The following is a 26,937-nucleotide window of genomic DNA, read 5'->3' as shown; positions in this document are numbered from 1 at the left end:
TCAACTAAGAAAAAAAGGAAAAAAAAGTGCTAGTAAAGGAAACTGCTAGTTGGGGAGGGGGAAGAAAGTGCTTTACAGACATCTCGGAGGAAAGAGGGGGTTCCTGGGGGTGATATATATTTTTTAAAAAACTTTTTAATACCTAGGAGCACTGGATGTGAGCCTTTCTCTATCAAGGGGGGGTGATGGAGGCTACTGCACCCCAACACACCCCCCCCTGTACCCCCAACCCTCGGTACCTTCCTGCCCCCGCCTGCACTCCCTGTTTGAGCCAAGGAATATTTTTAAGAAGCAAGCAAGAAGACAAAGGGGACGTTAATGAGGCCAGGCGCTGCCCAGGAGAAATAACGTCATTAAAGACCTCATTAAGGACCCCCCCACCCTCAAAAAAAAAAAAAAAAAAAAAAGCAGCTAGAAGCCCCCCACCCCTCTCCCTGGCCTCCTCCAGACCCTCGCTCCTCTTCATAACCACGTCTAATCCCCCCAACACCCCCCCGCCATGGTACCCCAGGCCCTGCGCTGCCCTCAGGGCCCGGCTCTACGCAGGCCGAGGCCCCCTCCTCCTCCTCCCTCGGCCTCCTGCTCTACCCAGGACACCCCCCCCCCCCCCAAATATCCCCCGCTGTCCCTGCCTCTGGCCCCGCTTCCTCCTCCTCCTCGCAGCCCCCCCCTCTGGGCCCCGCTTCCCCCCCCTCCCCAAAGCCGGGCCTACCCCCCCCGCCCGCCTCAGGCCTGCGCCCTGGCTCCCCCGCTCACCTCGGGCCCTGTCCCCCCCCCCGGCCCCCCGCCACCGGTCGCCCCGCGTCCCCCACCCCCCCCCCAAACCTGGTCCGGCGAGCCGGACAGACAGACACAGACAGACAGAGAGGCTCTCGGGAGAGGCGGTTACTGGACCTTTCGTCCGGGCCGTGGTGGTGTTGGAGCGCGGCGGCGGCCGGGGAGGCTGCAGCTGCCGCTGTCGTGGTGGTGGCAGGACGGAGAAGGGGGGGTGGAGTGCGGGCTGGGGGGGGAAGCGGCGGCGGCGGGGGGGACACTCGGGCTCTCCACGGCCATGGGCAAGGGGGGCGGGGGGGCGAACAGGGGGCACAGTCACTGTACAGCGCGGGGGTCGGCTCGGCACGGCCCGGCTTACCCGCCCGCCCGCCCCGCACTCTACGGGCAGGCACACCAAAATGGCGCCCGCCGCCACGCAGCCGCGCCGAGGCAGCGCCCCGCACGGCGGCCGGAAAAACCCGAGCGGTGCCGGAAAAAACCCGAGCGCCCCCTCCTTCCCTCAGCGAACGGCGCCGGAGGTTGCCGAAGGTGAACGGGCGTTGGCGGGAACGCCCGAAAAGTGCCGAGGCGGTGAGGCGCGGGCGAGTCCATCTGAGCAGGAGGGACGGGGGGGGAGCTGTGGCACTTGAGCGCGCACGGGGAGGCCTCTAGCCGAGCCATGGCGGCCTCACGCACGCGTGCGGGGGACGGAGCGGCGGAAGAAGCCACTCGAGGTGGTTCTCCCGTGGGGGAGAGGGCGTGGGCTGCGGGGACGCTCCGGGCCGTGGGGTGGATTCTCCTTCCCCCGCCCCCGGTGGACGTGGAGCGGTGCCGGGTGCCGCGCGGCGTTCGCGCGGGCCGCCAGGGGGTGCTGCTGCGGCCGTGAGGCGGCGACGGCGGGATGGTGGAGAAGGAGGAGGGCGGCCCCCGGCGGCATCAGCGAGGAGGAGGCGGCACAGTATGACCGGCAGATCCGGCTGTGGGGCTTGAGGCCCAGAAGCGGTCAGTGGGCTGGGGCCTGCGGGGGGAACCGGAGAGGGGCCCTGTGGGGGGGGCCCTAGAGGAGCCAGCGGGGGGCTTCTGGGGGCCCTGCGGCCTGTGAGGGACCCTGAAGGAGCTTGTTGGGGGCCTATAGAGTCTTGGAGGGGCTTCTGGAGGGCCCTGTAGGGTCTTATGGGGACCCCATAGCCTACGAGGGACCCTGTAGGAGCTTGTGGGGGCCCTGTAGGGCCGAGGGGGGGGCTTGAAGGAGCTTATGGGGGCCTTGGAGGGGCTTGTCGGGGACACCAGAGGGGCCGGGGGGGGCTTTTGGGGACCCGTCAGCCTGTGAGGGACCCTTTAGGAGCTCGTGGGGGCCTTACAAGGGCCTGGAGAGGCCCTGCAATGTGAAGAGGGCCTTGGAGGGGCTTATGGGGACCTTGTAGGAGTTTGGGAGGGCCTTAGAGGGGCCTTGCAATGTGAGGGGTGCCTTGGAGGGCCTTATGGGACTGTACAGGAGCTTGTGTGTGGGGGCTGCAATCTGAGGGGAGCTTGGGGGGGGCTGTAGAGGCCTAGAGGGCTTGTAGGGGGGTATAGAAGCCTGGGGGGGCTGGAGGGGCCTTGCAATGTGAGCGGGTGTTGAAGGGGTTCATGGGGGCCCTGCAAGTGTGGGGGTCTCTGTAGGTGCCTGGGCAAAGGCCCTGCAATGTGAAGGGGTCTTTGGAGGGCTTATGGGGGCCTTGGAGGAGTTGGGGGGGGGCTATAGGGGCCTGGAGTAGCCCTGCAATGTGAGGGGGGCCCTATAGGAGCCTGTGGGGGGCCTATGGGGACCCTACAGTGTGTGGGAGGGCCCTGTAGAGGCTTCTGTGGCATCTGTAGCCACTGCGGGGGTCCTCAGGAGCTTTGTAGGGGTTTCAGAGAGGGGTCAGTGGTGGGTATGTAAGCATATACAGGTATATAGGGGGCTTGTGGGGGTCTGTGGGGTCTCTGCCTGACCCCATGCAAAACTCAGGCTTAGCCAAACTCACTGTAGTGTGCTTTTGGGTGAAATTTGTGCCTCCTGGAGTTGAAGCTGGGGCAGGGGGGAGGCGGGGAATAAATGGCTTCTGATTCCTGCCCAGCTGGAATTGCAAAGCATCTGCTCCCACCTGCCAGTTCCTGGGTCTTTCCCTGCTAGAAACCCTCTTGTTCAGCCCCTGGTTTCTCCATAAGGACTTTGGTTTTCAGCTTTCAAGTTTTTTTTTTGGTCCTTTTCTGCAGTCTGTCCAGATTTCTGCCATTTTGGATTTCTTAGGTGTTCCCCGGCAAGCAGCAATGGGGTTTGTTCAGGAGAAGGTAGAGCAGCCCCAAAATATGAAGACGAACATAGTGATGTTGCTGGATGCAGATAAAAACGAGCATGAAAATAGGCCAGAAAAGCAGGAGTCTCTCTGTTTAACAGCCCGGATTGTGGCTCACTGCTGAGTAAATTTGATTTTGTCAGAAAACTGATACAGACTAATCAATAACAGACTTCCGAGGGGTGGGGAGGGAAATACCTAAATGATAAAAGGCGAGGAAAACACGTTGGTGAGTTATTTGGAAGACTTAAAACTTGCACGCAGTTTTGTGCTGGAATAAATATACACAGAAATGTATTAATTTTCCATTGATTATATTTTGTCTGCAGCCCAGTGCAGCTTAGGGAGGAGCTCCAGCCCTTTTTTGGGGGGGCTGTTAGGAACCCTGAAGTGTGTGTTGTAGTGACCCACATCATCCCGTCCCCGCTGAAAAGCAGCGCAAGACTTTGGTGTTATTCCCTCTTCCAAAGCTGCAAACACTCTTTTTTCTGTGAATTTTCCTGAATTATCCACTCCTGACAGCCTGCGTGTTTCTCTCTTTGCTTCCAAATGGTGTTAAACCTGCATTTTCCCAGGCAGGGATGCCAAGGAGCACAGCTTTCCTGTCCAGCTGTATTTATCTGCCGTGTTTTCCCTCCGAGTGCCAATTCCCCTTCACCCCAACCCCTCGGGGGACGCTCTAGCCGAGCCCTTAATGCTGACCAAGTGTTTCTGCCGCAGGTTACGAGCTTCCCGGGTGCTGCTGGTGGGGATGAAGGGTCTCGGAGCAGAAGTGGCAAAGAATCTTATCTTGGCAGGAGTGAAAGGCTTGACCATGCTGGACCATCAGCAGGTGAGGAGCTTGCTCCCAGACTCCCCCGGTGCAGTACGGTGCCAGTGCTGGAGGACTTGCTCGCTGCTTTTTGGGATAAATATTCTGCTTGGGGTGGAATTATTCCATTTTGGGGCATGTAGAGTTTGCGTTTCCAGTCGTTTGCGTGGCAACTAAACGTCAGGCTGCGCTCCTCCGCCCACTCTTGAGCTGGGGGCTGAACCGCAGCCTCCCCTGTCCCTTTCTGGATGTCCTCGGGTGCTGCACCCTGCTCTGAGAAGCCAACTTATTTCTGGGGACGCATGGCTCTGGAGTTAGCAGCTCTCCACCCAGCCCTCTCCTGTCTATCTCCGTCTGGATGGCCCCTTCCTGTGTTTTACTTGGGGCTGTCAGGCGTGCGTGAAGCAGACGTGGGGCTCAAAGCTCCTGCCACGAGTCGTGTGGACCCCGGAACCCCTAAACAGACTCTGTGGTGGGTTTTAATTCCCGATCGGGAGCTTTGTGTCCTGCGGCAAACGGCACCGGCTGAGCATGTTTCTCACGCAAGCGTGGCCTCTAGGTCATGGCGTGGCGTCTCCTCAGGCGCAAGAGGGAGCTGCGAGCTCGGGAGCAGGGAGAAGCAAGCTACGAAGCTGTGGGGGATTGAAGAATAGCGCAAAATAACCAGAGATTTTTTCCCTCCGGTTATCTCGCGATGAGTTTTCCTGCAGCGAGGATGGCACCGCTTAGCTGTTCCCTTGCAGGCACGAGTTCCCGCTTGTGAAGCGCTCGCTGCAATTCTCCCCGGGGGCTTTTCCCACCGTGCCTGAGTCCATGGGAAGACTCATGTCTCTGTTTTCTCCCATTTCAGGTTTCCCAAGAGGACACACGAGCTCAGTTCCTCATCCCCGTGGGTTCCTTGGGCCGCAACAGAGCTGAAGCCTCACTGGAGCGGGCACAGAACCTCAATCCCATGGTGGACGTGAAAGCGGATCCTGAGACCGTGGAGAGCAAGCCCGAAGAGTTCTTCACCCAGTTCGACGCAGTACGTGCGGCAGGGGGAGAGAAAGGTCGGAGGAGAAGGGGCTTGCTGACTTAAGTCTCCTCACTAATTGCTCTTTTATTCTGATTGCGTTAGCGCTGAGAGCGTCTATCCTTGAGCTGCGGGCAGCTGCCTGCCTGTTGTCGGTGCGAGTTTTCATGCTGCGGTTACAGGTTGAGCCGCCTGGCTGTTTGCAGACGGCATCTGTTCCCCTTCTGGTCTCCTCCATAGGTTGCATCAGGCAGCGGCTGCCTCCTGCCTGGTTTTTTTTTTGATGTGATGGGGCTGGTAGTTGTAGGAACCGCAGCCAGCGCAGCTTCCCAATTCAGTGTTCCTGCCGGATGGTGAAAAATCCGGCAGCGGCTCTGAAAGCTAGGGGAGGAGGAATGCATCCAGGTCTTGTAGCTCCCCTGGATCAGCTGCCTGCTCCTGCCTGACCGCAAGGCGGCAGGAGCTGGTGAGGGGAACGTAAAGCGCTGCTTATAACAACATGGCCCTGCGGGGAGCTACCCCGGGGTATGTATCCTGCTCCACTCCCAGGATAGACAGGCCCTGAGCTTTAAATATATTCGTATTTAGCTCTGTCCCCCAATTCTCACAGAAATTATCCGGAAACGGGATGCCATATCCCCTAACCTCCTAATTATCCCCAGAGCGAAGGCTGCTGGAATTGGCCCATGTGACGGGAGGGGAAAATTGATGATTGCCCCGAGCATTGCGCCCCGCTGTGAATGAAACGGCAAATCTACCTGGAACCTTCCCCGCTGCCCCAGGAAGGCAGGGAAGATTTCACAGCCCCCTAATAACCCCGTGAGGCGGGAAGCGGGGGGTAAACGTTCAATTTCCGCTGAGAACAATGCCTCTCTGCCTGCAGGTCTGCCTGACCTGCTGCTCCCGGGATATTATGGTGAAGATCGACCAGATTTGCCACAAGAACAGTGTCAAGTTCTTCACTGGCGACGTTTTCGGCTACCATGGCTATATGTTTGCCGACCTCGGGGAACACGAATTCGTGGAGTGAGTCGGGGGGGTCTCAGGGAGCAGGTGGCGAGAGGAGAACCAGCCCCGCAAGAAGGGCATCGGTGTTTCAGCTGCCTTCACCCGCTCGGGGAGGCTGCCTGCTTTCAGGACCTTGGAGATTTTAAATCTTTAAGAGTCATAAAAAGACTTTGACACCGAGCAGCACAAATGAGGATTGTGGTTTCTCAAAGCGAGCTCAATTTTTTTCCTCCATAGAGAGAAAACCAAGGTCACCAAAGTCAGCCCGGGCGTGGAAGATGGGCCCGACACCAAAAAAGCCAAACTTGACTCATCAGAGACCACCATGGTGAAAAAGGTGAGTGGGAAAACCCCTGCCGAGACCTCCAAGACCCAAACTGCGTGTCGGTTTGGCCGAGGGAGAGCCGGGGGGGGTTATCCAGGCAGCTGAGCTGCATTTAGCCGCAGCGGGGTGGCTTCTGCCAGCTTCCCAGGTGAGTTTCTGGCACCTCACCGGCCGGATCTTCACCCCGCGCTGCTGTTCCCTCCTCGCTGGGAACCGAGATGCTCACAGTGCTTTGTTTAAGCCGGGTCATCCCAGAGAGGGTTTTTTTGGGGGGGTACCCCCCCCCAAAACTCTGGCTGCTCCCACCTCATTGCTTTTTAATTTCCTCTGTGGTCATACTGGTATTAAAGCACTTTTATACTGGTTTTGGTGGGGGAAGGGTCGTTGAAACAGCCTTAACTGGGGGGCTCTGGCTTTTTGTGTCAGCCAGGCCGTAAAAGCTGCATTGTTGCTGCTGTCAGCTGATAGCTGAGCTCCCTTTAAGTGTGGGACTCCCAGAGCTGGGAAGATTTTCCATGTCTTGGGGGGGAGAAAGCAAAACCTTTTCACATTCAAATGCCTCCGGCCTGGGCATTGTTTTGGTCTCCCAGCTGGAAATTTAACGGAGGAGTGGAAATCCCCTCCGACTTTATCTGGCTATGAGGAGAATGTGAGCTGAGCCAGCAGATTAGTGCCCTTTTGTGTCCCTTTTGCTCCCCCCCCCCCCCCCCCATCACTTAGAGGGTGCAGCTTCCCCTCGGAAGGTCTGGGAATATTCCCTGGATGCCGATCGAACCAGCTGTTGCCCTCCTGTGATTCGGGGGATGGCAATTCCGAGCGTGACGGGTTCGGATACAGCGAATTCCTCCAGATCCGTTTCTGAGATGCCAGAACCCGCGTGCCGAGAGAGGGCCGGGGCTCTGCCAAGCCTTTTCCCGTATCTGTGCGGGAGCAGGCCGGCTTCACATCGGGGAGAGTTTCAAACTCCCTCATTTAATACCTCCAAGGTTCAGAGCCGGTTTTCCCAAAGACTCTGGAGTTTATGCTCAGTAAACCTTCATCCCATCCTAAACTCTGACACTGAGGGCTATTAGCGTCACCTTAAAATTTTTTCATTAGGAGAGCAGGTCACTGAGATGTCCTCCTGTTGGGTTAAGCTTTGCGGAGACACGATCCCAAGGGTTTTCCGTCTGGACGCCAAGGTCCTTGCGTGAAGATTAGGGCAAGCCTCTCATCTCCCTCCTGCCCTACATGAAAAAAGCCAATTGTTTTTCCGCTTCTGTGGCCCAGCTCTCATGCTCGTCCCCACCACCGTGCCCGGCTCCCCTTGTTAAGCGAAACGGGGATTGGGGTGCCACAGGGTGTCACCCCCCCCCCCCCACGCCCCCGTGATGAAGAGGAGGAGAAAGCAGCTTTTGTTTCCCTGCCCTCGGCGTCACCGCTTGCTTACTGACCTCATCTCCGAAGGGACCCTCGTGCCGTCGGGACGGGGCTGGGGGGGATTGATGCTGGGTTGCCTTGCCAGGGAGAGCGGGGACACGCCGCCCAGGATGGGGGGCTGCGCTCGGCACTTGTGGTGAAGGCCCCCCCATCCACCAACGCCTTCTCCCCTCGCAGCGGGTGGTTTTCTGTCAGCTGAAGGAAGCCCTGGCCGTCGACTGGAGCGGGGAGAAGGCGAAGGCAGCGCTGAAACGCACCACCCCGGACTATTTCCTCCTCCAAGGTAAGTCCCTGCCTCTTAATTCCCGCTGCCTTTCCCTGCCAGTATTGGGGAAATTTGGCTTTATGGTCACCAAACCAAGTGTGCGCTCCCTGAGATCCACCGTGGCGAGCGAGCGTGAGTCGCTTCCTGTGGTGAAAATGAGCTTTTGATTATTTTTGTTGTTGGCTTTGAGGTTTTTTTGTGAGTTTTACCCTAACAGCGGGGAGCTAAAAATACCTGGGTGACTGGAAACAGCCTTCTCCCTGGTACGGAAGCGCCCCGCCAGCCCGCGCTGCTCAGCTCGGGCCCTGTTTACTCGTCTTCTCCCTTGCTGTGAGCTTTCGGCTCTGGTGGCAGCTTCTGCCAAGGCATTCGGGGAAAGCCAAGCCACCCTGAGCGTTTCAGAGCCCAGCTCTTCCCTTGGGAAGAGCTGGGAGCGCTGGCCAGTCACGTGAGCTTTCCCAGACCCACTTGGTAGTTGCTTCGGGGTGCCGGCGGGCTTGACCGAGGAGCTCCTAAAAGAGAGACAGGGAGCTGCTGCTCCCCTCAGCTTCTCTGGAATTGCTGGCAGAGCCGCACGGCAAAGTTCCCGGCAGTCCCCTCTGCTGCGTGCCAGCACCTGGAGCTGGCAGCGGGGTGACTTTCTTCCCCCCTCCCCAGTGCTGTTGAAGTTTCGGACGGATAACGGCCGGGATCCTTCACCCCAAAACTACGCCGAGGACTCGAAGTTGCTGCTCCAGATCCGCCACGACATCCTGGAGGCGCTGGGGGTCGGTGCCAACCTGCTGCCAGATGAATTTGTCAGGTGCGGTGGGGAGCCGAGTGCATCACTGGCACCTCCTTAGTCACTACTGCTCCTTTCCCACTGGATCGCTGGGTGCCAGAGAAGCTCCAGCAGCTCCCGACACCCATTTCACCATCAATCTCACTGGAGGACGATGGCAGTGACCTGAGCCGCTGCCTGCCCTGCGTGTCCTTGCTTTTCCTCTGGGTCATCCTCACCGGGGATTAACGGCTCGGTGGAGGAGGTTCACCACCTTCCCCAAGGCCTTTGGTGCCGTGGGCTTGACGCCAGGCCAGGTTCTGGCTCGCTCCACTGGCGGGATCCCAAGCAATCCCAGCTGGCTCCGCTGGGACCTTGGGACTACGGCGGTGTAGAGAACCCCCCCCATCACCCGTGTCCTTGCAGTAACACCGAACCCCGGTGTCGACCGCGGGAGGGTCCCCATCGCCCCTGGCGCGGTCACCGGGAACTCCCCATCCCATCCCTGCCTGCGTGTTGCTACACGCTGCCCACTGGGAATGGCGGGAATGTGCCGTGCTGGGGGGGATGCAGGGCCGGCATTTTGAGGGGCTTATTTTTAGCAGGGTGGCACGAAGCACACGAGGGGGACACGCTGGTGTCGTGTCCCTGCCACCGCTGGCTCCTTTCAGGGGGAAACGGTGTTTTAGCAAAACCGAGAAGCTTTTTTCGGGGAAACCGCGGCATCTCCGGGCTTTGCCGTTGAATTTCTCTTCCTTCCTTCCTTCCCTCCAGCTACTGCTTCTCCGAAATGGCTCCTGTCTGCGCCGTGGTCGGAGGCGTCCTGGGCCAAGAGGTGGTCAAGGTAGTGGCTGGTTTTGGGGGGGGCGGTGGGTGTCACGATGTTTGGGGGTGGGGGGCTCTGCATGCCGTATGCTTTCTCCCCCTGCTCCCCAAAACCTGGCTTCCTCCCCAGTCGGGGCAACGCGGCCCCCCATTTTGGGAGGGGGACACGGGGACACACCACGGGACGTACCGGTGGAGGAGGGTGGGGAGCCAAAATCCCTCTGCTCGCTGCTGATAAAACCCGCAGATCCGCATCCCCCGGCACCGGCCTTTATCTTTTTGGTGATGGGGTGAACCCCAATTCACTGGTAACCGAATTTTCCTCGCCCCCCCCCTTCCCGTGTGCCCCCAGGCCCTGTCCCAGCGGGACCCCCCCCACAACAACTTCTTCTTCTTCGACGGCATCAAAGGCAACGGGATTGTGGAGTGCCTGGGCCCCAGCTGAGCTCGGGGCTGGTTGGAGGGGGTGTTGAGCCCCCCCTTCGGGTTTGGGGGGCATGGGATGGTGCAACCCACCACGTGGTTGGGGGGGGGGGGTGTTGGGGGTTAATAAAATCTTGTTTCTAAAAAAGCACTTGGTTTGAGCTCTTGCTGGCTGGGGTGTGTGTGGGGGGGAAGGTCTGAGCTAACCCGTGCAGACCCCCAACCCCTACAGCCCCCCAACCCCTGCAGCCCCCCAAACTTTGTGGACCCCCAAATCCCTGCAGCCCCACAGCCCATGGACCCCCAACACTGCAGGCCCCTACCCGAGGGACCCTCAAACCCTATGGACCCCCAATGCTGCAGCCCCCCAAACCCTATGACCCCCCCAAACCTCATGGATCCCCAAACCCCACAGCCCCCCAACCCTGTGGACCCCCAAACTTCATGGATCCTCAAGCCCAGTGGGCCCCCACCCCTGCAGCCCCCCAAACCTCATGGATCCCCAAACCCCACAGCCCCTCAAACCGTATGGACCCCCAAACCTCATGGATCCCCACAGCCCCCCAACCCTATGGACCCCCCAACTCCCCCCCCCAGCACTGCCACTGCACGCCCCTCTCCTTAAATTCATTTTATTGAAAAGAAACGTACAAAAAAATTAACTGATCATATACAGCCGCTGTCTTCCCCTATGTACAGCCCCCACCCCTATATACACTGCCTCCCCTATATATAATGTACAGCCCCCCCTCCCCTATATACAGCTCCAACATACAGTATGTACAGAGCACCGCGGCCACCTCTGCCCCCCCGCTGCCGGGGGGAGTGAGGGGGGCACCCTGTGTCCCCCCCCTTCCCCCCGTGGGCTCCCCGCGCCCCCCCCCAAAACCAAAAACCCCCAAACCCAATAAATTAAATAAATAGGGGGGGGGGGGCCGGCGGGGCGCCGGCAGGGCTAGTTGGCCTCGCGCGCGGGCAAGGCGGCTGCCTGCAGGTTGTAGATGGCTCCCAGCAGCTGCGAGACCAGGCGGTAGAGGTGACCCCAAAAATCGCCGCCGCCCCGCTGCTGACGAGGGGGCTTAATTAGGGGGGGCGTTAATTGGTGGGGGGGGGGGGGGGAGGTTTAGGGGGTCCCCCCGCCCTCGCGCCGCCGCTGGCTCCCCGCCTTTAGACCCGCTGCTATTTATAGGCTGTGAGTCAGCGGCTGGCTCGCACGCGCACATGCAAACAAGCCAGCGGCTCCTTTTTTTGGGGGGGGCTGCCCAATTTGGGGGGTGCCCCCCCCCCCAAATAACCCCCCCCCCCCCCCCGCCTCCCCTTCCCTGCAGTGAGCAAAAAGCAGGGAGCATAACACTGGGAATAGGGTGGGGGAGAGGGGTGGGATTTTGGGGTGCCCCTCCCTTCCAAAAGTGTCCCTGGGGGAGCCCGCCCCCAATTTAGGGACGCCCCCCAAATTTGGGGGTGCCCCCCCCAAATAACAACCACCATCCGCACAGGGAGCGAAAAGCATGGGGTGACACTGGGGATAGGGGGAGTAACATTGGGAATGGGGGGATAACACTGGGAAGGGAGAGGGGATAAGGGATTTTGGGGTGCCCCCCCAAGTATCCCTGGGGGAGCCTGCTCCCCAAATTGGGGGTGCCCCCCTCCCCAAAATAACAGCCACCATCCCTGCAGCGACCAAAAAGCGCAGGGAATAACATCAGGAATGGGGCAGAGGGGAGATGCAGGATTTTGGGCAGCCCCCCCTAAGTTTTGGGGTGTCCCCCCGCAGTGTCCCCGGGGGAGCGCCCCCCCCAAGTTTTGGGGTGTCCCCCCCTTACCTGCTGCTCGTAGGTCTGCTGGAAGGCGTCGCCCAGGCGGCGCAGGCGGGCACCCAGCTCCTGCTCCGGGCTGGGGGCTTCCCCGGGGAGGTGGCCGTTGGGGACAGCCCCCCCCCGGCTGCCCCCGCTTTGGGGGGCTCCCTCGTGCTCCCCATCCTCCGTGGGCTGAAACTCGCCTGAGTGGGGGGCGGGGGGGGGGGGTGTCAGGCTCCCCCCATCCCAAGGCGCAGGCAGGGCAGTGCTGCCCGCGCCGCCCGCGCCAGGATACGGGGGGGGGGGGGGGGGGGGATGTCCTCAATAGGAAATCCCAGAATTCCCAAGCTGCCCCCCCCCCCATGCGCCCCCCCTCCCCAAAAACACGAGTGGGCATTGGGGGGGCATGCCCTGACTTGCTGCCTGCCAGAAGAGGAGCTGGCAGCGAACTGGCTCCGTGGGGACTTGGGGGGTACAGCTCCCCCCCCCCCGCGTGCGTGGACCCCTCCCCCCCTCGAGACTCACCGTGGGCGGTGGCGGCTGCGGGGGGTCCCCGCGTCCCGCAGCGGTAGAGGACGAAGGGGGGGGGGGGGCGCCCCGGGGCAGGCGCAGCTCAGGCGGGGGCCGGGGCCGGGCAGGGGGGCTGGGGGCTCGGCGAGGCTCCCTTCCCGCAGCGGTCTGGCCATCGCACCCGGGGGGCCCTGCGGGGGGGAACCCACGCGTGGCGGGACACCTTCCCACCCCCCACCCCCCCCCTTACGCGCCGCTGCGGCGGCCGCCGCGCCCGCCAGGGGGCGCCCCGGGGAGCGGGCGGTGTTTGTAAACAAACCGGGCAGCGACCCCTGGCGGCGGGGGCGCGCACACGCCGCCCAGCCCCACGGACACGCGAGTGGCACCCGCGGCGGGCGACACGCACCCCCCTCCCCCCCCCACCCCCTCCCCCCCCTCCTGCCCACGGGAGGCGCTGCCCCGAGCACCGCGCGTTGCCCCCCCCCCCCGCTTCCCACGGTGGGCGCCCCACGGAGCCCCCTGCCCGGACCCACGGCGGGCGCCCCACGGGGCCCCGCGGGCTCACGGCGTGGCCCCCCCCGAGCCCGCTGCTAGCACCCACGGGGGCACCCCACGGCGGGCAACCCCACGGGCTCCTCTGCCCGCTCCCACGGGGCCCGTCACCCCCACCGGCCCGTGCCGCGCGCCCCCCGCCCCCCTCCACGCGGGACTCCCACGCCGCGCCCCGCCCCCCATCCCGCACCGCACGCGCTCTCCCTGTGCCCCCACCACCCTCCCCCGCCCCACTCCGCGCGCTCCCCGGGGGTGGGGGGTGTCACGACCCGCGAGTGCCCGACCCCACGCCGCGTCCCCGCGTGGACGACCCCCACTCACTGCAGCTGCATGAACCGTGCGGGGCGAGCGCTGCGATCGGCACCGGCACCGGCTCGGTCTGGCAGCGCGCGCCTCGCTGCCCGCTCTGGGCAGGGCCCCGCCCCCTCCCCCACGCGTGACGTCACAGCCCCGCCCCTCCCCCCCTTCCCGCCCCGGACAAGTTCGGGCTTGTGTGGCGACGGTCGGGGATCCCCCCCCCCCCCCCCCCCCGCGTGGGGTGCGGGGGGAGGGGACTGGGGGCGCGGGTCTGGGGGCGCGTGGGGGGCGCTGGGGGCGCGGGCGCCGCTCGTGGGGCCGCCCCAACCCCCCCCCCCCGGGCCCACTCGGGACGGCGGTGCCGGCGCGCAGCGCTTGTGCCACGCTCCGTGGGGTGCGGTCTGCGCCCAGCACCCCCCCGTGGGTGCCCCCCGCGCCCCTTGCACACGGGGGGCTGTGTCCCCGCTGCCCCTCCCCCCCCCACGCGTGCCCCCCCACGGCCGGGGCGGGTCCCGGGGCGGCCGCAGCCACTCAGCCGCCGCCGCCGCCGTTTCCAGGGGAAGCTTTGGCCGCCGCCGCCGCCGCCGCCGCCCCGGTAACAGCGGGAAGGGGCCAACCAGGCGCCGCGGCGCTTCCACGCCGCCCCCCGCGCCCCCAGACACGGGGCCCGTGTGTCCCCCGTGGGCTCGTGGGCCCCCCCCCGTGGGCCCGTGTGCCCCCCCGTGGCTCCGTGCCCCCCCACCCCGGGGAGTCCCGTCCCCCCCCCCGCTGCCAGCTCAGGTCACGCACCCCAGGCCCGCGCGCTGCCCCCGACCCGTGACCCCTGACCTCTGCCCCCGCCCCCTGCCCCGCCGGTCACCCCTGGCCCCGCCCCCCCCGCCGGGCCCTCCAGCCGCCCCCCGCCCGCGCGCTGCCGCTGCCGCGCTCCCATTGGACGGAGGCGCCTCCGCCGCGGCCAATCAGAGCCCGCGGCGGCGCTGTATCCAGCGGAGCGCGCGACCGAGGGTCCGGCTATAGGTACAGCTATAGGTATAGCTATAGGTACGGCTGTAGGTACGGCTATAGGTACAGCTATAGGTACGGCTATAGGTACGGCTATAGGTACGGCTGTAGGTACGGCTATAGGTACAGCCATGGGTACAGCTGTAGGTATGGCTGTAGGTACAGCTATAGGTACAGCTATAGGTACGGCTGTAGGTACGGCTATAGGTACAGCTATAGGTACAGCTATAGGCACGGCTATAGGTACGGCTGTAGGTACGGCTGTAGGTACGGCTATAGGTACAGCCATGGGTACAGCTATAGGTACAGCTGTAGGTACGGCTGTAGATACAGCTATAGGTACAGCTATAGGTACGGCCGTAGGTACGACTATAGGTACAGCTGTAGGTACAGCTATAGGTACGGCTGTAGGTACGGCTGTAGTTATGGCTGTAGGTACGGCTGTAGGTACAGCTATAGGTACGGCCATGGGTACAGCTATAGGTACAGCCATGGGTACGGCTATAGGTATGGCTGTAGGTACAGCTATAGGTACGGCCATGGGTACGGCTATAGGTACAGCTGTAGGTACAGCTATAGGTATGGCTGTGGGTACGGCTGTAGGTACAGCCATGGGTACGGCTATAGGTATGGCTGTAGGTACAGCTATAGGTACGGCCATGGGTACGGCTATAGGTACAGCTGTAGGTACAGCTATAGGTACGGCCATGGGTACAGCTATAGGTACAGCCATGGGTACGGCTATAGGTATGGCTGTAGGTACAGCTATAGGTACGGCCATGGGTACGGCTATAGGTACAGCTGTAGGTACAGCTATAGGTATGGCTGTGGGTACGGCTGTAGGTACCAGCCATGGGTACCAGCTGTGGGTACGGCCATAGGTACAGCTATAGATACAGCTGTAGGTATGGCTGTAGGTACAGCTATAGGTACAGCCATGGGTACAGCTGTAGGTACAGCTATAGGTACGGTTGTTAAGTACAGCTACAGGTATGGCCATGGGTACCGGCTGTGGGTACGGCTATAGGTACAGCTGTAAGAATGGCTATAGGTACAGCTATAGATATGGTTATAGGTAGCCCATGAGTATGGCTATAGCTACAGATATAGGTATGACTGTAGGTACATCTATAGGAATGGCCATGAGTATCGGCCATGGGCATGGCTATCGGTACAGCTATAGGTATGTCTGTAGGCATGGCTGGAGGTACATCTATAGAAACAGCCATGGGTACTGGCCATGGGTACAGCTAGAGGTTGTAGGTGCGGCTGTAGGCACTGGCCATAGGTACGGCCATGGACACTGACTATAGGTGCTGGCTATGGGTACATCTATAGGTACTGGCTGTGGGCACTGGCCATGAGTACCGCCATAGGTACCGCCATAGGGTACCGCTATGGCTACAGCTATAAGTACTGCTATAGGTAAAGCTATATGTATGGCTACAGCTACCACCATAGCTACACTCACAGGTACAGATATAGGTACCTTTAGAAGTACTGCTATGGGTGTGGCTATAGGTATTACTAATGGTATATTCATAGGTATTGATACTAGTACTGCTACAGGTACATCTATAGTTGTTGCTATAAGCACTGCTGTAGGTACGGCAATAGGTAGATCCATAGGTGTGGCTGTAGGTAGAGCTGTGGGTGCACCTATAGGCATAGCTATGGGTACATCCCTGGGTACTGCAATAGGTGCGGCTGTAGGTATGGCTATAGGTACATCCCTGGGTACCGCAATAGGTGCGGCTGTAGGTACGGCTATAGGTACATCCCTGGGTACCGCTATAGGTGCGGCTGTAGGTACGGCTATAGGTACATCCCTGGGTACCGCTGTAGGTGCGGCTGTAGGTCCCGCTATAGGTACATCCCTGGGTACCGCTATAGGTGCAGCTGTAGGTACAGCTATAGATACATCCCTGGGTACCGCTGTAGGTGTGGCTGTAGGTACGGCTATAGGTACATCCCTGGGTACCCCTGTAGGTGTGGCTGTAGGTCCCGCTATAGGTGCATCCCTGGGTACCCCTGTAGGTGCGGCTGTAGGTTCCACTATAGGTGCATCCCTGCGTACCGCTATAGGTGCGGCTGTAGGTGCAGCTATAGATACATCCCTGGGTACCCCTGTAGGTGCGGCTGTAGGTACGGCTATAGGTACATCCCTGGGTACCGCTATTGGTGCGGCTGTAGGTCCCGCTATAGGTGCATCCCTGGGTACCCGTGTAGGTGCGGCTGTAGGTCCATCCCGCTATAGGTCCCGCTATAGGTCCCGGCCCTGGCCCCCTCCCCCCCGGCCCGGCCCAGCCAATCACCGCGCGCCGCCGCGGCCAGAGCCGCAGCTGCCATGGAGACAGCCGGGGGGCGGGGCCGTGGAAGGCCACGCCCACTCCACGCCTCCAGCCCCGCCCACGGCGGGAGGGGCGGGGCGGGGCGAGGCGCGGAGCCACGCCCACCGCGGGGGAGGGGGAAGCGCGGGAAGGCGGCGGCACCGGCGTGGGGACAGGGGGACACGGGGGGACAGGGGGACACGGGGACAGGGGGACACGGGGGCAGGGGGACAGGGGGACACACGGGGACACGGGGACACACGGGGGGACACGGGGACACACGGGGGGACACGGGGACACGGGGGGACACGGGGACAGGGGGGGACAGGGGGACACGGGGGGACACGGGGACGGGGGGGACAGGGGGACACGGGGACAGGGGGACATGAAGACACGGGGGGACACGGGGGGACACGGGGACAGGGGGACACGGGGGGACAGGGGAACCCCAACACGGGGACAGGGGGACAGAAGGATGTGGGGACACGGGGGGACACTGACGTGGGGAACAGGGGGACAGGGGGATGTGGGGACAGGGAGACGTGGGGGGACACCAGCATGGGAACACACTGACATGGGGACGGGGCGATGGGGGCGAGCGGGGGGACAGGGGGACGTGGGGCCACGGGGACACGGGAGGACACCGACCTGGTGACGGGGGGTGTGGGGACAGGGGACGCGGGACACGCTGGCAGGGGGACACGGCGATGTGGGGGTGCCGGGACATGGGGACACGGGGGGACCTGCAGGGGCGCAGGGACACATGGGGACACTTGGGGACGCACCAGGGCAGGGGGCAGCACGGGGACAGTCACCGGGGCTGAGTGGGAGGAAGGACAGGCGTCAGGGAGGGGACGGAGGGACGAGACAGCCCCACGGTGGGCCCCACGCCTCCTCCTGCCATCGCCCTTTTAACTCGCCCCCCCGTCCCTCAGCGGAAGCGGAAGTCCCTCTGACGCATGCGCGGGCGGGGCCAGCCGGTTCCCGGGGGCTCCGTGTGCGGCCCGGCCCCGCCGCCGCCGCCATGGTGAGGCCTGGCCCGGGGGGCCCCGCTCCGGGGGCCGGGCGGGGGCTGGGTGAGGGCGGCCGAGCTGGGCTGGGGCTCCAGGGGACCGGCTGGGCCTTGTCGGGGAGCCGGGCTGGGGCTCCGGGGGAGCCGGGCTGGGGCTCCAGGGGACCGGCTGGGCCTTGTCGGGGAGCCGGGCAGGAGCTCCGGGGGGGCCGGGCTGGGGCACCGGGGGGGCCGGGCTGGGCCTTGCCGGGAGGCAAGTCTGGGGCTCCGGGGGGCTGGCTGGGGCGGCCTGGCCTTGTTGGGGAGTCGGGCTGGAGCTAGGTGAGGGCGGCCAGGCCGGGCTGGGGCTCCGGGGGAGCCGGGCTGGGGCTCCGGGGGCTGTGCGGGCCTTGCCGGGGGCTGGGGCTCTGGCGGGCCGGCTGGGGCAGCCAGACCGTGGCAGGGGGTCGTGTGGGTGGCCTGGTATTGCTGGGGGGGCCGGGCTGGGGCTGGCCTTGCCAGGCCAGGGCTGCCCAGGGCCGATCCCCGCCCTCACCCCCTCCCTTCCTGTCAGTCGGCCGCCCTGGATCTGAGATCAAAGGAGGAGAAGGACGCGGAGCTGGACAAGCGCATCGAGGCGCTGCGCAAGAAGAACGAGGCCCTCATCAAGCGTTACCAGGTACGGGGAGCTCAGCCCCGTGCCCCCCCGGCCTGTGCGGAGGCAGGGAAGGCCACTCCAGCCCCTAATCCCCCGGCTGCAGCGGCTTAACGCCGGACGGGGCGGGTTTAACGTAATACGGGGTGGTTTGGGGGGGGCGTCCTGTCCTTCACCTCCCCGAAATCCTTGTGGGGCTGTGGGGGGAAGCTTGTCCCAGCTCACGTCCCTGTCCTGGTGTCAGGAGATTGAGGAGGATCGGAAGAAAGCGGAGCAGGAGGGAATCGCAGTGACGGCTCTGCGCCGGGCGCGGCCTGCCGATGCCGAGCCTGAGAGGAGATGGGTGGACAAGGATCTCTCTGTCACTGTCCAGGTCATGCTCTCCCCTGGGGTGAGTGGGGGGAGTTGGGGTTCGGGGGACCCTCTGTGGGGTTTGGGGCAAGCGGCAGGGTCTGCCGTGAGTCTCGCTGACCCCCCCCCCATCTCCCCTCCTCTAGGAGAAGCGCCCGGTGAAGGACAAGAAGCCAGCGGGCACTCCTAAACCCGGCCGTGGCACCGCTCCCCGCAGCTCGGGGCGCGCTGGCCTGCGTCCTCCTGGCCGTTCCCCGCGGGGGGAGCACCCCGCTGGCCCGTTTTGGGAGGGGGGCGATGACGTGGCCCCGGGGGAGCGCAGTGGCCGGGGCCGGCGCTCACGGGGCCGGGGGGCGGCTGGCCCGGTGACGGGGGGTGACGCCGGCCCTGACCGAAAGTCCAAGGTGGGTGTTTTGGGGGCAGGGTGGGTATTTTGGGGGCTGAGTGGGTTCACCCCACACCCTAGGAGTGTGGAGGGGGGTTGCCGGCTGGTTTGGGGTGCTGCTTGCCCCCAGAGGCAGCTGATTTCTTCTCAGCAGGAGTGGGAAGAGCGACGACGGCAGAACATTGAGAAGATGAACGAGGAGATGGCGAAGATCGCAGAGTACGAGAGGAACCAGCGGGTGAGGAGGAAAAGGGGATGGGGGGAGCTCGGTTGGTCGTGAGTGTCCCTCCCCACTGGGGTGACAATGTCTCCCTCCCCCCCTGCCCAACTCAGGACGGGCTTCACGAGAAGAACCCGGTGCGCAACTTCTTGGACGACCCGCGCCGCAGCGGCCCCTTCCAGGACACTGATCGCAAGGAGGGGAGCCGGCGGCACGTCCGAAACTGGGGGGGAGCCGATTTTGACAAGGTCAAGGCGGGGATGGAGCGTGAGAAGACCTGGCAGGGCCCCGTACGTACCCCAGTGGGTTCCCCCACCTCCTGCCCCTCATTTTTTGGGGGTCCTGGGGGTCCCGGGATGGACCTTGGGTGGGGTTTGAGTGGCTGGGACAGGGCTCGAGCCGTGTCGTGCCGCAGGGACGCCGTTCCAGCCCGAAAGCTGGGGGGCCGCTGGACATGACGCTCTCCATGACGGGTCGGGAGCGAGCTGAATACGTCCGCTGGAAGAAGGAACGGGAACAGATCGATCAGGAACGCCTGGCGCGGCACCGCAAACCCACCGGGCAGTGGCGGCGGGAGTGGGATGCTGAGAAATCGGACAGCATGTATGTAACGGGGAGCGTGGGGCAGGTGATTTGGGGGGGTTGTGGCGTCCCCGGTGTCACCCATTCCCTTTCTTAGGTTCAAGGAGGGCTCTGCGGCAGCGCCTGGCTCGGAAGCAAGTGGTGGGGAGGAAAACAAGCGCCCTCCTCCCAAACTTCCCACCTTCGGGGAGTTCCTCACCCCGCACCGCACCCAGAGGAGGAGAAAGGGCCAGGGACGTGGCCAGGGTGCCGGGACCAAGCCCTACAGGTCGGTGGGGTGGCATTCCGGTGAGGATTTGGGGGGGGGGGGGGGCTCCTCTCTGAGCCCCATTTCCCTGTGGATTTTGGTCTTTGAGCCACTGGGATCTTCTTTTCCCCTCCAGCATGCACGATAACCGGTGGGAGGAGAAGGAGCTGCCGGCGCCAACCGAGGAAGCTGAGAACTGGAAGGTGAAACACCGGGGCAGAGCCTGGGGGGAACTGGCGGGTGTTTGGCTGTGCCGCGGTGCCCTTCTCCCCCTCCGATACCCCCCAACCCTGTGCCCGCAGGCGGACGAAGTGCCGAGTGGGGCCCTCCCGGAGCCCCCGCCTTCCCTGAGCCCCGAGGAGGATGAGGACCAGTGGGAAGACGTCAGTGAGGAGGAAGAGGAGGAAGATGGCAGCAGCCCGGGGTCATCGAGCGAGGACGAAGCACCCCGCAGTGCGTCCCCCAAAGCCCAGTGTCCCCCCAGAGCCGGGCAGGCTGTGGCTCCCAAACTGCGCGTGCCCCCCACCACCGTGGCAGCTGCCCCAGATGGGGGGGCTGGCACCCCCCCGAGCCCCTTCTCCCCCATGGAAGGCCACCAGCCCGTCTCGGACTGGGGTGAGGAGATGGACCTGGCCTCTCCCCGCAGCAGCCTGGGGGACAGTCCCCTTTCAGGTCCCACTGTCCCCAGGTCGAGAGGGGCTTCCGGAGAGACTCCAGGTAAAGGTGGGGGGGCTCTGCCCAAATTAGGGCTTGGGGGGGGAACACCAGCCCTGGGATCTGGGGGCGGGGCGCGTAGCCAGAGCAGCAGGACAAGGGAAGGAGCTGAACGGGGGCTTAGACTGGCTCTTCCCCCACCAGGGCTGAGCCCCATGGAGCTGGCGGTGCCTCCCCGGGGGGTGCAGAGCCCCACAGAGCCCCCCCAACGGGCAGACGCAAGGCTGAACGCGGAGCAGGAGGCTTTGGAGAAGCACAAGGAGGCAGCGGGGAGCCCAGCGGAGGATGGGACGCGAGGTGGTGAGGGGAATATGGGGGGACGCACGCACCACAGGGGACCCTCCCCACTTTGGATCCCCTGAGGCTGGGGGGGGTCCTGCGAGCCTGGGGGTTCAGACCCCGATTTGTTCCCTTTTTTTTTCCCCAGGAGCCGTGGCGTTTCCCCAGCAGCCGGACATGGAGGTGGCCCCTGGCACGGTGGAGATCACGGACTTCGAGCGGGTGCGTTTCCGTAAGAACTCGCCTTCTCCAGCTGGCTGCTAACAGGGAACTGACACCCACACCCTCCGGGCTCTTGTCTTGTCTGTCTGTCCTTCCCACTTCCGCTTGCCGGCTCTGACGCTCCTGCTGACAGACTGACTCTACCTGCAAAACATCCCGGAGCTGCCGCGCTTTGGTCCCGGCATCTCTGGTTCGGGATCTGGTTCCTTGCAAAGCCCGGGAGCGTGTCGGGTGGCGGAGGCTGGTGGGTGCTGTGCTTGCCTGGGAGGCTGCGATGTCTGTATGTCTGTCTGTCCTGGATTAAACTTTTCCCTCCCCAAACAGCCCAAGGGACTGGTCTCTCCCTGTAGCCACAGCGGGGGGAGGTTGTGGAGCCAGGATAACGCTTGGTTCGGCGTGGGGGGGAAGCACCAGCCCCTCGCTCCCTGCCGCTCTCCGGGGCAGAATCAGGCCCTGTGCCCAAGCGTGGGGCACCCAGCAGTGGGGCTGCGCTGCCCCCCGCGCCCCCCGCCCCAGGCAGGCGACTGGGCCCCCGCCCCCTCCCCGAGCTCTTCTGCAGCTCTGGGGCTGGCAGCTGCCTTCACGCTGCCTTCTTCTCTCTCTCCTTCGACAGGACGGCCAAGCGCCCCGATGTCCTCGAGCGGCCCCTCCGTCACTGGGGTCGCTCCCGCCGTGACCACTACAGCTTTCTAGAGACTGTGAGCCGGCAGGAATAACCTGGGGAGAGACGAGGGGGGACACTAAAAAAAATAAATCACCTGCCTGCACCTCCTTGGGGGTTTGGCCCTTGCCGGGGGGGTCCCCAAATCCCTTCTGCACCCCCAGGGGAGGCGGATTGAGCCCGGCATCGGGGTGTTTAGGAGCGGAGGTTGGTGGCAATGCTGAAGGTCCCAAAAGGGTTTGGTGGTCCAGGCGTGCGCCCCCAGTTCCTGGCAGCTGCCCTCAAAGCTCCTGCCCCTGGCAGGGCACTTTGGGGTGGTCTCCTTCTTCCGCTCTCGTGCCCTGGAGCTGGGAGGGAGGGGTGGGCTTGACCCCTTCTCGGGCGGCCTCATCCCACCGGCTCTTTGTAAAATAAATCTCCAAACCATCTTTGCGCCTGGTCCTTGCTCACAGGGGTCCCCCCCTTCTTCCTGATGGGGTCCTCCCTGCCTTGCTCGTGGGGGTCCCCCTCTCAAGGCTGGGAAGGTGGCGTGGGGGGGTCCCGGTACTGGTGAGGGGCTGCCCAGCAGACACTGGAGCCACAGGAACGGGCTGCCAAGCTTTGCCAGGGCTGTGAAGCTGCCCATGCCTGGTACCTGTTGGGGGGCTCCTGGTTTTGGGGGTGAAATGAGGAGTGTAGGGGCTCTTGAGGAGGTTTTGGGGTCACACAAGGAGTGTAAAAGCAGGAGGGCTCTCCCCAATCCCCCCCAGGCCCTCCTGCTGTGCCCAGGGACTGGTGGGGATGCTGGGGGTGCAGCACGTCCCAGCTGGGAGAGGAGAAGTCCCCTGGCTCCACGGTGGTGGCTGGTGACATCCCGTGGACCGGGGGTTCCCCACAAGACCCATCAGCTTTCCCTGGCCATGGCGGGACAGGCAAGGGATGCTCCGGGCTGTCCCCGGCATTGCCTTTGAGCCGAAACAAGCCCGATACCCCTCAAAAAAGCATCATTTTCATAGAACCATAGAATGCTTTGGGTGGGAAGGGCCCTTTAGAGGTGCCCCAGCCCCTGCAGTGCCAGGGACAGCTTTAACCAGAGCAGGGGGCTCCGAGCCCCGTCCAACCGGACCTGGGATGTTTCCAGGGATGGGGCCTCCACCGCCTCCCTGGGCAACCTGTGCCAGTGCCTCACCACCCTCGCTGTACAAACCCTCTTCCTTACAGCCAGTCTAAATCGATTCTTCTTCAGTTGAAATCCATTGCTGCTTGTCCTGTCCCAACAGGCCTTGCTAAAAAGCTTGTCCCCACCCTTCCTGCAGGCCCCCCTACAGCCCTCGCATCAGTTTGGTGGCCCTCTGATTCTGATAGAATCTGGTTCTGATAGAATCATAGAATCGTTTAGGTTGGAAAAGACCTTTAAGATCATCCAGTCCAACCATTCTGGGGTTCACACCTCGCTTTCCAGCTCCCCTCGCTGCCACCGGCTCCCCCTCCTTGGCTCTGCCGCAAAGGGGTCCCCGCTGTGATCTCCCCCCCTTGTTACACCTGCAGACGAAGCTTTCCCGGCCCCACAGTTGCCCCTCCCAGCCAACCCAGCAGCTGCTTTTCTTTTTTTGCTTTTTTTTTTTTTTTTTTTGCCTCCACTGATTATTTCTTCCCCCCTCCGCCCCGGCATTGCTTCCTGTTTGCTGCCATATAAAAGCCTGGCGCTGCCTGCTCCTTCCTGGAGAGCGTGGCCGCAGCCGACGAGGACCCAGGTGAGCAGCTGGTGGGGCACGCGATGGGCAAGACTCTCTCCCTTCACCTAAAAACAAACAAACTAACAAAAAATCTGGTGCTGTGGGGGGAAAACGAACTTTAGGCTGTCTCCATCCTTCTGCTCATGGGATGGATTTTCTCCGCTGAGGGCGTGCAGTGAGGTGGTTGTGGCTCCTCTTTAGGCGTTGGGTGATGGTTGGAGACACTGTTCTCCTCCTTACCCTTTCTTCCCGTGCTCCGGGTCGCTCAGCCGGGCATCAGAGGACCCCAGACCTTCATCGTGGCTTCCTCCTTCTCCTTCAGGTTTTCTTTTTTGTCCCTTCCCTCTTGGTGGTGGTGATGCTTCGGGCACTGAGAGTTTTCTCTTTCCTCGCCGGGGGTTTGAGACCCAAACCAAAATCATCCCCCATGGCACCCACCCAGTAGATGCTGGAGAAGCTGCTGGAGCTGCAGTTCCCCCGGTGTTTCCTCATCCAAATTCTTGCGCCACGCAGCTGAGGGCAGCTTGGCGAGGAAGTGGGGAAATGCCTTTTTCCTCCATGATGGGGGCGGGGGGGCAGACCGTGAAGCTGAGCAGTTTGGGGTGCTTGCACCACACCTTGAGGAGCATCTCACTGGGCTGGCCTTGGAGGTGCTGCCTGTTTTCCATGAGGGGAGAGGGCCATTGGATGGAGGGAGAGATGATGATGATGGACATAAGGAAGAGATGTTTTACGATGAGGGTGGTGAGATGCTGGGACAGGTTGCCCAGAGGAGTCGTGGATGCCCCAACTTCAAGGTCAGGTTGGACGGGACTTGGAGCAATCTGGTCTAGTGGAAGGTGTCCCTGCCCATGGCAGGGAGTTGGACCTTTGAAGGTCCCATCAACCCAAACCTGTCTGCGATGGTCTAACAGAGTGTGGTTTCTAGGTTGGGAGCTGGTGGAGGATGGACTTAACGCCCAGTTATGCCTTCAATTACTCCAACTATTCTGACTGGGATGACTATTCCATGATTGATTTCGATGCCTATGAAGTTCCTCACAGCTACCGTGCCATCCTGGCACTCTACGCCCTCATCTTCCTCCTGGGCATCTTGGGCAACGGGGCCGTCATCTGGGTGACTGGCTTTGAGCTGCGGCGCACGGTGAACGGTGTCTGGTTCCTCAACCTCTCTGTGGCCGACCTCCTCTGCTGCCTGGCCCTGCCCTTCCTGGCCCTGCCGCTGGCCCGTGACCACCACTGGCCGTTGGGTCGCTTTGCCTGCAAGCTGCTGCCCTCTCTCACCATCCTCAACATGTTCGCCAGCGTCCTCCTCCTGATGGCCATCAGCGCTGACCGTTGCGCCCTGGTGATGCGGCCGGTGTGGTGCCAAAACCACCGGACACTGGGGCTGGTCCGGGGGGCTTGCATGGCCGCCTGGATCCTGGCCGGGCTCCTCACCCTTCCCTCCTTCATCTTCCGCACAATCCGCTCTGACGGCTTCTCTGACAAGACCACCTGTGTCCTGGACTATGCGGTTGTGGGGCGCCACCAGCACCTCACCGAGCTTGTCACGGCCGTTACCCGCTTCATCTGTGGCTTCCTGGTGCCCTTCGTGGTGATCACGGCTTGCTACAGCCTGCTGCTGGCCCGTGTCCACAGCAAGGGCTTTGCCCGTTCCCGGAAAGCCATCAAGCTCATCTTGGTGGTCATCATCAGCTTCTTTGTGTGCTGGCTGCCCTACCACGTCGTGGGGTTGATCCTGGCCTCCACCCACCCTCGCAGCAGCTTGTTCAAGGGTGCCATGGATGCTGACCCCATCGTGGCCGGTATTGCCTACATCAACAGCTGCATCAACCCCATCATCTATGTCATCATGGGCCAGGACTTCAAGGACAAGTTCCAGCGTTCCTGGAGAGCCGTGCTGCGGGGCGTGCTGAGTGATGACCCCTCTAGCACCATGGGAGACAGCAGGATGAAGACCAAGTCCACCATGGATGACCACAGTGCCAGCACCACAGTGTGACCAGGACCGAGGTGGCTCTAGGGCTGCAATGTCGCTTGTGTTGCTTGGGGCCATCACCTTCTCCTCCTCTCCTGGAGGTCCCTCTGGGCCCGGTAGAGAGAAGATGCCTCCGTTGCCCCCTTTCCCCACCAGTCGTCCCACATGGTTGCAGGCTGGGGAAGATGCCTGCCCACCTACCCCTGGGGACCTCCTCCGGGCTTCCTCGGTGGCCTGCCAGCGACGAGAGGACTTTGTCCTTGCATGCAATACCATGTTCTCCTGCTTCTCCAGCCCAAGCATGGACCCTATTTCCAGCTCCTCCCCTCTCTCAGCCCCATAAGAGTTGTGCTGCCCCATGAACCCCTCCCAGCCCCACATCTCCACCACCCAGTGAGGTCCAAGATGTGGGTGAGCCCACCTGCAAGCTCAATGCCCCTCCATCACCCCAGAAAGTAAAGTCCATCCCATTGAAGGGGGGCTGGCTGCCCTTCACTGTCCCCCTGGCTTCACCGTACCCACAGCCACTGTTGCGAATAAATATTGAAGTTCCCTCAAGCCTTGAGCAAGACCTCAGTCCCTTGGTTCTCCTTTTTGGTTGTTTATTGGGCAAGTTTTTTGTTGTCTCAGCAGATTCTGAGCTTGCAGATGACGCAATAAGTGCTGCAGCATGCCCCGCTCCCCCAGAAAGTCCTTGCAGTGGGTGGTAAAACCTGGCCCGTGGTCTTGCTTCACCTTGTGGGGCTGGGAGCTGGTGCAGGGTGGTGGCTGAGGTTGGTCTGATTTTCACCGCCCTGGTGCTGCCCACCCTGGGGGCAGGGATGGTTGGGGACAGTGGGTATGGTTGAGGACAGCTGGGCAACATGGGGATGGGCACGGCAGGGATGGTTGGAGACCTTTGGGCACAGTGGGGATGGTGGAAGATGGTGGGGACAGTGAGGCACAGTGTGGGTGGTTGGGGACAGTTGGGTACAACAGGGATGGGCACAGTGGGGATGGGCACCACGGGGATGGTTGGGGACAGCTGAGGGACAGTAGGGCACAGTGGTGATGGCTGGGGACAGCTGGGTATCAAGGGGAACAGCAGGGATGCTTGGGGACAGCTGGGCACAAGGGGGACAGCAGGGATGGTTGAGGGATGGTGAGGACAGGGGGGGCACAGTGATGACCCCAGCAGGGTTGGTTGGGGACGGTGGGGCACAGCAGAGACAGCTGGGGACAGCTGGGCACCACCCGGATGGATGGGGACAGTTGGGGACGGTGAGGACAGTGGGGCACAGTGGTGATGGTTGGGGACAGTGGGGCACCATGGGGATGGTTGGGGACAGTTGGGGACAGTGGGGCACCACGGGGATGGTTGGGGACAGTGGGGCACCATGGGGATGGCTGGGGACAGTTGGGGACAGTGGGGCACAGCGGTGATGGTTGGGGACAGTGGGGCACCATGGGGATGGCTGGGGACAGTTGGGGACAGTGGGGCACAGCGGTGATGGTTGGGGACAGTGGGGCACCACGGGGATGGTTGGGG

At 62.7% G+C, this 26,937-nt stretch overlaps 3 protein-coding genes across 5 annotated transcripts; all 3 read left to right on the top strand.

Moving 5' to 3' along the window:
• The first annotated feature begins 1,654 nt into the window (after positions 1 to 1,654).
• Positions 1,655 to 9,947, top strand: SAE1 (SUMO1 activating enzyme subunit 1). Its single transcript, XM_075725433.1, is given in 10 exon segments — positions 1,655 to 1,681; positions 1,683 to 1,759; positions 3,792 to 3,903; positions 4,733 to 4,906; positions 5,778 to 5,920; positions 6,140 to 6,239; positions 7,824 to 7,929; positions 8,569 to 8,713; positions 9,446 to 9,515; positions 9,849 to 9,947. Coding segments are annotated over 10 exon segments (1,047 nt in total). The 3' UTR covers positions 9,942 to 9,947.
• Positions 9,948 to 11,643: 1,696 nt separating this feature from the next.
• Positions 11,644 to 21,741, top strand: CCDC9 (coiled-coil domain containing 9). The gene is made up of 14 exons (XM_075725391.1): positions 11,644 to 11,787; positions 12,354 to 12,434; positions 17,972 to 18,076; positions 18,297 to 18,443; positions 18,550 to 18,807; positions 18,943 to 19,026; positions 19,122 to 19,310; positions 19,424 to 19,611; positions 19,688 to 19,858; positions 19,974 to 20,040; positions 20,140 to 20,554; positions 20,696 to 20,848; positions 20,979 to 21,052; positions 21,666 to 21,741. The coding sequence occupies exons 1-14, from the start codon at positions 11,644 to 11,646 to the stop codon at positions 21,726 to 21,728; spliced, it is 2,139 nt and encodes a 712-aa protein (XP_075581506.1). The 3' UTR covers positions 21,729 to 21,741.
• On the top strand, positions 21,742 to 25,967 carry C5AR1 (complement C5a receptor 1). 3 transcript variants are annotated; one of them, XM_075725430.1, is made up of 2 exons: positions 21,742 to 21,750; positions 24,357 to 25,967. In XM_075725430.1, the coding sequence occupies exon 2, from the start codon at positions 24,375 to 24,377 to the stop codon at positions 25,431 to 25,433; it is 1,059 nt and encodes a 352-aa protein (XP_075581545.1). In that variant the 5' UTR covers positions 21,742 to 21,750; positions 24,357 to 24,374; the 3' UTR covers positions 25,434 to 25,967. The 3 variants fall into 3 exon arrangements, with proteins under 3 accessions (XP_075581545.1, XP_075581543.1, XP_075581544.1); XM_075725428.1 differs by having other exon boundaries at positions 21,743 to 21,920; XM_075725429.1 differs by lacking the exon at positions 21,742 to 21,750 and adding an exon at positions 23,442 to 23,446.
• The last annotated feature ends 970 nt before the right edge of the window (positions 25,968 to 26,937 follow it).

Source organism: Pelecanus crispus, chromosome 30 (genome assembly GCF_030463565.1).
Source record: "Pelecanus crispus isolate bPelCri1 chromosome 30, bPelCri1.pri, whole genome shotgun sequence".
NCBI classification, from domain to species: Eukaryota; Metazoa; Chordata; class Aves; order Pelecaniformes; family Pelecanidae; genus Pelecanus; species Pelecanus crispus.
The sequence above is the reverse complement of the archived record's forward strand: the minus strand, read 5'-3'. Positions and strand labels throughout refer to the sequence as shown.